Raw genomic sequence first — 12,039 nt, forward strand, 5'->3', positions numbered from 1 at the left:
TAGAAATTGGGTATAAATTCAACCTGTCAATCGCCGCTCACCGTATTGAAACATATGACATTGATGTAGTGGAACAGCTGCGAGAACAGCTGAATGGTCAAGGCGGCATTCACACGACAGCGCCGCAGCAGAGCCATGGCCGAGCCGAGAACTGTGAGCACCAGACCCGCCGCCGAATCATGATCAATGGTCTCCGATAGGAATTGATTCAGCGTCTGCGACAATTCGAGACGAAAGCAATTGACCAGATTACGAAATGCTGTCTGCACCGCCTCGGCGAGCACCTCCTGCGCCTGGACACTGAATGCGCTGATGTGTCGATCCGATTTGAGGAAATGCAAAAATTCCGAACTGTTTGCCATCCAAAATGCGAGAATGCGGGGATCTGTGTACTGCTCCTGGACGACGCCATAGACCAGATTCGCCACATGATGCAGGAATATGGTCAGCTTGTGGGCGCGCTCCGTCGGCTGCAGTTCTGGACGGTAATGGGTGGACGCCCGATATCTGCAATGAAATTATCAATTCAACTTTAATCAGCTGTTCAACTTAATACATTTATTGATTTGTATTTTAATTATGTATGCTCTACATCTTCGTTGGCCTTGCAACAGTCAAAAGGCTTCCAGACGACGACTGCTTTGTAATTTGCCGCTGTCGAGGCATTAATATTAATAGCTAACAAATTGGGTCAGCAGCCAAGATAAATCATCGTAATTGGTAATGAATAGTTGATATTGGCCAGAACACAACTGGGAATTTGTACAGATGAAGCTGTAAAAGCTCAGCTCTTCAGTCTGCGTGCTGCTCAAGTCAACCCAACAAACATTTATCAGCTGCTAAGAGCTGAGTTGAGTCTACTTAACCGTAAGTCATGCGGGAGCACTGATTTTTAGCGCAGCTGAATAAATATATTCTCCTGCAAATGGAAGCACTAAGCAGCAAAATGAATACTTTTGACTGCAAGTTAAAGCAAATAAGCTTAAATAATGCAGACGGATTTTTAAAGTAGAATAATAACTCGAAATAAAACTATTGGATTTTATTTATATAATATATTTTGTAAATCTATTTTTGATATTCTTTAAATACTTCATCGTCATTTAAAGTTGTCAAATATTTTCAGTTAAAGTAAAGTTGATAAATTTATAGCAAATAAAGTCTTGAAATAAGCAGCCAGTCTTTAAAAGCTATACACATCAAGCTCAAACTGATTCAAATTAAATTTCAGCTAAGCAAAAGGCAATAAATCATTTTAAAGAGTGTTAAATTTGAACAGGTGGCCAGGCAGTAAAAGTAGACAATTCAAGCTCAACGTTATCCTAGTGAAATATTTCAACTAAACAAACTGAAACTAAAATGTATTGCATCTGGCATAGTGTTAATCTTAAAGTTATCCTGAGTTTATACTTGCTTAGTAAATAAATGTAGCACACTTAAAAGCCAAAGAGTCAGGCAGTCGTGCAACATCGAAAGCAGCCAAGCAGTTCAGTTTTGGGCAAGTTAGTCAGGTTTTGGTTACTCACCTGGCACATAGATAGAGGGAATAGACTGGCGCCAGTTTAAAGTGGGGCACATTCACATCCAATTCGCTGATGATGTGACGCAGAAAGTGCTCCTGATGCGTCTCGGGAAACTCCAGAACGGCGGGCAGTATTGGCTCCTGGCCCTGGCCATCACCAGACCCACCGGCACCAGACAAAAGGCCACTCGAGCCGGGCAACTTTGGCGATCTGAAGCGTCAAGTCCGTGTGTGGGTTTAAGGTTAAGTTAATTAAATTATGTTGATTAGTTGATGCGGTATTTTTAATGGCCAACAAGAGCAAAGCAAAATGTTGCAAAACTTAACGCAAACTTAACATTTAAAGCGCACACAAACGAAAAGAGCATATAAATCAAATGATACATATAGAAAATGTGTGCATGTGTGTAGGAGTGTGTAGGTGTGTGTGTGTTGGTGTCTGAGTGTGTGGGAGAATTTTTGTGTGTTTTCTTGGTATTATTTTGCTGCATTAAGAGATTTAGTTGTTGAAACCCTCAAGAGTCCATTGTCAACAGAGTGAGTAAGTGCTTTCTTACCTGTCCTGACTGTTAGAGCCATTGGATTTCATGCTCGATATGGATTTGATTTCATTCTCCAGATTACCTTCAAGACTCTGACCATCATAGTTGCTTGTTGCCTGTTGCTGTTGTTGTTGCTGTTGTTGTTGCTGCTGCTGTTGCTGTTGTTGCTGCTGTTGTTGCTCCTGGCTGCCACCGCAATGTTTGCTGTCCACCGCATCTCGCATCGAGTTAAGCGCTTGCGTCTCTGTGGTGTTGTTGTGGAAACCGCCCGAGGATTGATTCAGCTGCTGATGCTGCTCATATTCGCTCTTCTGCGTCTGCATGGGAACAGAACAATAGATAGTTGCTTGTCTCCAGTGCTGTCTCTGCCTCGCTATATACTCTATACTATATGATTTAAACTGAACTCACCGAACTGAGTGCGCCATCCTCATCGTTCCAGGAACCAGGCGATGTTGGCGACCGACTAAAGTTCCGTTCATTGTTGTTGTTGTTGTTTATTCGTTGGTTATTTTATTGTGTGTGTAAAATGTTGTTTTTTGTTTTTGTTTTTGTTGTTGTGGTAGTGTGTTGTGTGGTGAAATTTGTTTTGCATATTTGTTGTTTGGCGAGTGCATGAACGAATTAATGTTGTACACAAACAATAAAAAACAAACAGCACGTTACGAACGAACGAACAAATAAAGCCACAAACAAAGGCGTGAACATAAAAATATAAAAATAAAAAAAAATATATATATAAAGTAAAATAAAAAAAAAAAACTATATATGTTAGCATAAATATGATTTTGCGCACAAAACAATAGTATTAAATCCAGCATTTAGCTGAAAATTTAAAATGCCTTGCAAAATCTTGCTATTTATTGGGGAATAACAACATTTATGTATTTATTTAAAATATTGCTGAGTGTTTTTTATTTATTATATGCTGGGCATTTATTGTCTTCTAATTGTGAGTCCAATATGGACATCTTTAATTCTTTGGATAGATACGAGAAACGATATAGGTTTGCTCTCAGGTTAAGAAACGTTTCCCTATTTTTCAAAATTATTTTAATACCATTTAAGAGACCATTGATCAGTGAAGTTATATTACAAATAGTAAATGTTGGTTTTATTGAGGTACAAATTGCACTTTAAGCTATTATCTTTAAACAACTATACATTAATCTGTACTTTTTGTTTGGCTTTTTCTCTTTAATAGAATACTTTTTCTAGCAATCAATCTTCAATTTTATTTACTCGAATTTTGATCCAATATTCGAAATTGAGATATCAAACTTATGGCCGCCAACGCCCAATGATAAACACAGCAATATTTTAGCTCGAACCTTAAATTGTTTTAGCATTAAATAAACGTATTCAAATCCAACACAATACGACACAAATACAAAAGAATATAAAAAAAAAAACAAATGAAATTCGCAGACAAAGCGCAGCATTTATAGCACAATAAAATATCTGCGCAACAATGCGAAAATAATTAAATTAGCACTCCACACTCACCTTTCGTAGAGGCAGGCCGAGTCCAGCTGGGATTGCGACAGAGCCAAATTATAGCGTCCATCTGTGGGTGAGTCCAGGAAGCGATAGGAGGCCACTCGTCCGAACATGACAACAGAGCCGTTCTGCAGAAAAGAGACGAAAAATGCAATTACATTAATAATAAATGAATATGATTCCATTAAAGGATTTAATTAATGCGTGCATTAAGGCATTTCAATTACATTATACAATTGAACTATTTATATTTTAATTGTGCCCAATTTACATATTTCACAAGGGGACGACGACGACGACGACGAGTCGATCGCAGCATGCGTGCTCAATGAACGATTCTGGGGCACTGAGACGATTGGAAAATTTCGATTGGAAAAAATGTGGGGCGTTTCGAAATTGGTCACAGTGTCATCGTCGATAGAGACGCCCCCTTTCCAAATTCTACAGAAGAAGAGTTCTACGCAATGCGGCATATACAACACGGCAATCAAAATTGCCGAATATTCTATGAAATCCGTTAAAATCTGTAGGCCTATTTATAAAATGATAAAGAGTTCGATTTAAAACTGAAACACAATTCACAAATAAATATGTAGAAAGGAATAGAAAAGTTTATATATTATTGTACTTCATATTTTTCTATTGTAAGTATTCATTTCGTATACACTGTATAGTTATATAGTATAGAGCATCCCGCAGTCGATCAACAGCATTTACACACTTTGTTCTTTCATTCATGGAAATTGTAGTCAACATTTCCAAACTGATTCTGTTTGACTTATTTTCAAATTCTACACACACGCAAAACGGTTGGTTTTCGATTAGCGAAATTTTCGTTATTGTGTTTTTTGTGAATATTTTTTGTTTGGGTTCATTGAACCGCAACCAGACCCAATTTGCCAACTGAATGCAAGAACAGAAATTTATAATAAAAGATAGCTAGAGCACAACAAACAAAAACTACAAACGTCTAAATAAATTTTGTTCACTAAATTACACAAAATGTATATCTGCGATGCTCTGCCGTCTCCGCGCGCTCCCCTCTCTCCCCCTCTGGCTGAAAGTCTCTGGAGACAGTTTGATGTTATTGCCCAGCATTTTGAGGCTTATCTCGAGTGGAGAGCAGAAGGGGATTTGTTGGAGGTCGGTGGCTAAAGTTTGCTTTTGTTTATTTGGTTTCGAATTCATCAAGCGGAAAGTCAGAAAAGTTTTTACAGTGCCTCAGTACTCAGTTCGTTGTTGTTGTCGTTGGTTGTCGTTGTTGGTTGTGCATTTTGCCAAATGCGTGAGAACGCAGAGTCAACTTTATTCACTGTTGTTGTTCTTGCTGGTGTTGTTGTTCTTGCTGGTGTTGTTGTTGTTGTTGTTGTTGTTACTGGTGTTGTTGTTGTTTCGGTTTGTTTATGTTGTGCGCTGTGTGCGTTGAAAAGTTGTCAAAACAAAAGATAAATCAACTGCGCCCCGAAGTTTGCGGAGTGCCGCAATGAGCACATAAAACTCAAGCTCTGCAGCTTCTCGTCGGGGGCAGACAGGAGAAGGAGGAGATAGACCGCTAAACAACTCAAACTGCTGATGATAATGAACTTGACTGAGTACAGAATGTGTAGGCAGTCAAAATAATTTGGAACATTTGATTATCTACTCTGGCTCAGTGAAAGATCGTCAACTGAATGGCCAAAAGTCATGTCATTGTAATTTGTCATTTCAAAAGATAAATTACAGTTTAAATGAGAGCTGTCACAAAATTAGAATAATAATATTGCAATGAATTAGATGCCTTGACATCAAATGTGTTTTTTGTTAACCACATTTGTCTTTCCTATCCGATCTTGATGCAATTTGTTCAGTTGATCATTAATATGTCAGGGTATATTTATCTATTTTAATCTTTTCATTCGAAGAAACTCTAGAAATCGGAATATTAATTTTCAAAGTTTTAAATGGCTGCAATATTTTTGTTTTTTACATTTTCTTTTGTATCCTTTGGTTGAAGTCTTAAAGTTTATTATATATGGATTTAATGGATATTAATAATACTTTAATTTTATATTTATATCTTCCACTTTCTATCGAATCTTACTAAAGTTAATAATATTAAATTTTATTCTCGGATAAAGTGGTTTTCAAATTACGATTTCCAGATTAGATTCAAGTCTGTATGCTCAGTCATTTCACATCCGCTGTTCTTAATCGTGTCAATAACATTATTTTGAAGTACATATCCCATTTCAGTACACACTGGGTCAAAAATATAGTTACATATTTGTAACTTGACACACTTGGCAGACATCAAATGTATAATAATTAGACAAACTTTTAGAACAATTGTATTACAATTTCAGGATTGCAATAATATAGATTATAATTATTAATTACAAATTAATTAACTGAAATGAAATAGTTAATCAAAAAAAAAGAGGCAATTTGGACCCAGTGTGCGTAAGTGGTACTTATTAACGCATTTTCCGTTTACTCCACTTAAGAGGACATCTCCTAAATGAGTGTCGTCTCAACATGTCACCAGCTGCCACTTAGCAGCGGAAGGCTTTTACAATAACAAATTGACGCACTTTCGGCTTACACTTTGCTGATATTTGGCTAGCAATCTCTTCGGAGCTTCCTTTAGTAGCGTTATCTTCTTGTCATTACACTTGTATGTCGTATGTAATATGGAGCAATCAAATGCGAGAGAAGCCTGCTGCAAATGTGAAATGGAATTGCGTGACAAATTCCAACAGACAAACAGTCAAAAGCAAACAGGAACACACACAAACACACACAAACACACACACACACTCACACACAGGATGCAGGCAACCAAAACAAAAATAAACTTTGACTGGGTCAAGGTTGACAACGCTGAGAGGAAAACTTTTGACACAAATAAATTGCGTGCAATTTCTGGGCCAAAGCGAATTCGTACAGCTAATGAATACAAATGACAATTTGTTAGACTTGTAATTAGTGGTGACCTTCATGGTCAGCACAAATAAATAAAATTAGAAAGTTTTGCTAAGAAATCTGCATTCATTAAGGATTTCTCTTCTTTTATTTTTGAAAAATAATAGAGAGTGGTTCCCAAAAGGAAAATTAGTAATACAAGTGTAACTAGCTAAAGATAAAGATAGATAAAGAAACTCTTCACTTCTTCTATATCAATTCAATTCGCCAGATTATGACATACAAATGTGCTGACTACAATAAAGGGACTAAGGGAATACAGTCCCGAGTCGGTGAGTGAGGCCGATTACAAATGTATATATACTTATATATAGAATTCATAGATATAAAAAGTTCGACTCACATGTAGAATGGTCGGCTGGCTAATGTGATGTCCGTTGACAAAGGTCAGGGCATCTGTGTGCAGCGGCGTCACTGTGCAGACACCTTCGTGCAACGAGATGAGGCAGTGCCTCGGCTGTATGCTCGGTCCAAACAATTGCAGGCAATTCGTGTTTGCCGAGCCAACCTCGACCGGATCGCTGCCGAGCTTGATGCGACGTCCGCCATCGCCGCTGTGCGTCACCTCGACCAGGACGGGTCCCTCGCGATCGCCGGACATGTGATTCGCACCATTTGCGGCGCCCAACGGTTTTTTCTTGCGTCGGCGCGGCTGCGAATCAGCCGGACGGCGTCGCACATGAAACATGATGGAACCTGCAACATAAATTGAGAGAAAACCGTGTTAAAAATGCCATTAAAATATATATATAGCTTTATTTCTATTTATTCTTGCCAGTACAACGCGTCAGCCTATCAACTATATGCTGCAGCCTTTTTGCTACGAATCTCGCCAAAAAATGAGAAAATGAGCACAACCCGTATGTTGCCCCAGCAGCAGCAGCCTCTGACACGCCACAAAGCACAAATGTTGCCCCCATAAAATGCAAATATGCTTAATGTACAATAGCAACGGAGTAGACAGACACTGATGGCAACGTAAATTGGGTAAGGTGCTTCTTAGTAGTTGAGAATATCGTGTGAACCTACTTAAAGAAAGCAAATATATCACATCTATTTATATTTCAAGTTTACAAAAATCATTTGTATAGATTAAAATGTAAACATTTTCTGAAATTAATGAATATTTTAAGATATTTATTTTTTATTTGCTGGACGCCAAAATTAACCAATAAAATAAAACAAAACAAGCAACGAAATTAATCAACCAAATACAATAATTTTGTAATTAAATAAATTAATCTTGTATTAAAAATAAACGCTATATTTTCAAACGAAAAATAAAGTTCAACACTTGGTTAATAAAATTGTTAAATTACTTTAATTTGTTCATATTTTAAGTATCGTTTTTGTATTTCAGATTTAAAACAAGAGGCAAGAAAACTGTCCAGTCTCATATTTCTTATGGTATTCATACATTATACATAATTTTATTAAGGTTTTAACTTTTAAGATCGCTAAATGTTTAACAACCAGTTCACTTTATGTTTGCTTAAGAAATAACACTGTGAAAACACTATACGATTATTGTTGGAAGCAATCTCGAGTTCATTCAACCGTATTGTGCGAACCAGGCACACTAATGCCAGCCAGCACTGTTCAGTTGCAGCGTTGCACAGCTCATCTCGCATGAAATCAAACTAATTTTGTGGCAATCACTTCGTATCGCAATCGCCTGCCCAAATAGAAATTCGAACAAAATCAAATTCAGGCTTCATCAAATTTTGGAGCAAATTTACAATAAAACAGAACTATAAGTCTGTCACTCTGGTAAACGTGGAAAGGAGCAAGGCTCTGACAGGGTGACAGACATCCCAACTGTTGTCAGTTTCTAGCTGTGTATGATATGAAATTCCAATATTTATGTAGCAGTGTTGGCAAACTCGGCAGCTGCATAGTTTGCTTTGATTTGCTTTGTTTTGCTTCTCGCTTGTTGTGGCATTGTACAGAATGTTAAACGAACCATGCAAAATATGATGCCAGAGTGCGCTGGTTGCCCCCATCCACTGACAACAAATGCACATACAGTAGCTATATAGTTTTGGGCGAGCCAGAATGCAAAATGCATCGTAAAACGAGCGAGAATAGAAGGGAACTTGAGATGCAAATGGTAGACTGGCAGCCCGAATAGCAAACGGGGGCGGGGAGTGTTTTGCAAAAGGGCGGCGTTGGGTAATCTTCTGGCTGCATTCGACATGCCCCACGTCGAACAACAAAACAAAAATAAAAAAAATGAAACTTATTAAAAATTAAAGTGAACTCAACTCAACTGAAAGTCGGAACGTGAGCACAGGGCGTATGTGCAATGTGGAAATTGGATTTTTCGCTAGGGAAAAACTCGAAGTGCTTTCAAAACCAAAAAAAAATGGAGTAATAAACAAAAATAGTAATAAAAAAAATAGCGAACACACTAAACAACAACAACAAGAATATTAACAACAATAAACATTGTGTCAAATACCTTTTTTGTACAACCAAAAGAACCACATTTGTCATATATATTCACATATAAATATATACATTTGTTTAGTTGTTTGTGTCAATATTTTTCAGCAGATTAAAAATATCATATTAGTTTGTTGTTTGATTTAACACTTTAAAGCACTGGCGCAACTTTTGTTAGATGTAGAAAAAAGTTTACACAAACAGAAGAAAAGAATTTAAAAGATCGAAAGTAAAGCATAAACCAAGCTTGTTTAAATTCATAACGATTTTAAATAAATGTATAAAGAAGCTAATAATATAAATAATTCTATCTAAATACGTAATTTTATCTTTGCAGAAGAGGTGAAATATGAAATAGTCCTTTTTCACATCTTGTTTGGTAATGCTGACAACTTTTTATATATAACATATACAAAAAAAAAATTGTCAGCAATATATATTTTTTTTATAACATATGCAAAAAAAAAAATTGTCAGCATTACAGAACAGGATATAAAGAAGGACTTTTAATAATGGCTTATCGATCTTAATCGTATTTAATCGTTTGAGCTTACTATCAAAATTCAGCGGCTGAAGAAACACCGAGAAATAACCAGCAAGATCGGAAGATTTAATACCGCAGAACTATTTTCTTTGAAAATTTAAAACAGAACAAACCAATGTAAACTGATATCTTGTTTTAAGTTTTAAATGGCATTGAATTATATTTCAATTAAAAGTTGTTGATAGTTTCTTCTTTCAATTAAAAATTGTTAATAGTTGCTTGGGCTTAACACATTTCATTTCAGTAAATTTTAAAGTTGGAGCATTCTTAGCTGCAGAATCTTTGGAAAAAGCTTTATAGCTCTCTTTCATTAATTTATGTTACACGAAACTACGTCTGATTGCTTTCGAATGCTTATTCACTTAATGAAATATCCGTGACTGTTATTTATGGCCAAGCGATGCCCAGTTTCACTTGCAAATTGTAAATCAATCAACAAATCGAGAGACCGAAAGGCAGACAGATAGACAGGCAGACAGACAAACAGACTGGCCACAGCAGTTGGCGTTAAATGGCAAAGGCTCATCTGACTCATTTTGCATGCATGAGCAGGTGTCGGGCACCTTACACTCTCTCATACACACGCACACACACACACGAGCGCAAACAGGATGTGGTCCCATAAGGAGAGTAAATGCATAGCTGATGTTGATGTTGTCAATAACAGTTGCCCCCCTGTTCGTCCCTCTGCTCTATATGGCGCTTTTGTGTATGTCACTCACATAAAATCATTTGGAATTTATTGATTAATATTTTAACTCATTTACACAGGAGATTTATATATTATAAAAATAATTAATTCAATAAATTCAAATAGGTTGCATTAATATTTACATTGGAATTAAAATACATTTAATTATAATGATGATTAAAATATCATATTTTAATAATTTCAATTTATGAGATCTCAAATTAAGCACTTCAGCTATCAAAAAGAAGACCAAATTCTTAATTGAGTAACTGTATTTGTTGACATTTGAAAAATAAGGTCAGCTGCAGCATAAAGAGAAATGAGTTTGGGAGATGTTAAGAAAGTGAAGCAGAAGAAAAACAAATTTAAAAACGAAAATCATTTTGATTGTTTAGACCGGGCCAAAAGTATGCCAAAGGTAGCAGCCATGACAACACATTTCACACTCATACACGGACTCAGTGTTGACAGTGGAGATTTTACACAGGCACAGAGCACAATAGAAAGCAAAAATGTCTGCGAGCCATGAAATTGATTTGGTCAACAACGTGTCGGTGTCATGTGTGTAAATTGGAGCTATGTGTGTGTGTGCGTGTGTGTGTGCTGCATTGTGTGGGTTACGTGCATAAGTGTGCATAAATTGGCAACAGAACGAAATCAGCAAAAATGTTGTGCAATGCCAAAGCTGAAAACAATGCAAAAAATCCAGCAAAGGAGACGTTGCGAGCAAATTGTATAACGAGCTGATTGAGTTAACTGACATGCCCTTCTCCACCAACACTACCACCCCCTCCACTGCTATCGCTGGATAGGTATGCCACAGGCATGCGGCATGTGGCCACACAATCCTTTCTGCTCGCGTGTGATATGAAAGTGACTACATTAATTTATATTAACCCAGATTGTTTTTCCATTTTTTCTTCAGTGTTCTTTTGTATTTTTTTCCAGAAGACAAAATTATTTGAATGGATTGTAGAGTTAAAGAAGTAAGAAGTAAGCTCGATTTGGAAGTAATCTGAACCCAGTTTTTAAATACATAGTCAGTTTGCTGATATTAGTTTGTTCAATATGAAAATAGGTTTTGTATAATAAAATCTGTTTTACGGGTATGTTATGTATCAAATTGAATGCTATATCTTTACAATTGAGTGTCGGAATTCGATTCATATCGATATTATATGATGAAGATGATGAAGATTATCGTTTTTATTTTTATCTTTACTCTAATAAACTTATTTGATTTTTTGATGTTTGTATGTTTTTATATTTCTTAATTAAAAAGTTGCATTTGAATACAACAATTATAAAGTAATGAAAAGCAACTTTAAGAGTTACCATTACTTTACCACAGTAATTTGAATATGTAGATACTGCCATCAGTTACAGCTGAAAAGTGTCTGGCAAAGAAATGTAATCAAAAGTAATTTAAATAAAGTTGCCTTTTGATGACTCAACTTGGTCAGTCTGCTATTTGTTTAACCTAATTGAGTGAGATTGATATTCAGAATCGGAGACCCTTAGTCAAATTAGACAAATTAGCCGTGAAGCAGGGCAAAGTTTTTGATTTTGGGCAACAAGCAAGCAAGTTGAATATGGCTGTGGAGCTATTTCATTTAACAGGACCAACACACAAGACACACCCCAAAAGACAAGGTCAGCTGGCTACTTAAGTAGTCGCAGTCATGAAAAACACAAACACCCTCAAGTTGTGCCTCCTGTTGTGAAAATTAAAAAAATTAAATTTTAATGAGCCAAGTTTGCTGTTTAATCCACTGTTAAAGCTGGGGCTCACAAAGCCATTTAAATTGGTCCTGAAGTCAACATCTAAGCAGAA

At 36.4% G+C, this 12,039-nt stretch overlaps 1 protein-coding gene across 1 annotated transcript in view; it reads right to left on the reverse strand.

Annotated features, from left to right (window-relative positions):
* LOC6567965 (afadin) overlaps positions 1 to 12,039 on the reverse strand; it is a 58,054-nt gene that overhangs the window by 11,791 nt on the left and 34,224 nt on the right. Inside the window, 6 exon segments of the mRNA XM_043215251.1 lie at positions 42 to 507; positions 1,527 to 1,733; positions 2,080 to 2,381; positions 2,476 to 2,530; positions 3,571 to 3,692; positions 6,869 to 7,221. Coding sequence (XP_043071186.1) covers positions 42 to 507; positions 1,527 to 1,733; positions 2,080 to 2,381; positions 2,476 to 2,530; positions 3,571 to 3,692; positions 6,869 to 7,221 — 1,505 coding nt within the window.

Source organism: Drosophila grimshawi, unplaced genomic scaffold (assembly GCF_018153295.1).
Source record: "Drosophila grimshawi isolate 15287-2541.00 unplaced genomic scaffold, ASM1815329v1 contig_311, whole genome shotgun sequence".
Taxonomy (NCBI): Eukaryota; Metazoa; Arthropoda; class Insecta; order Diptera; family Drosophilidae; genus Drosophila; species Drosophila grimshawi.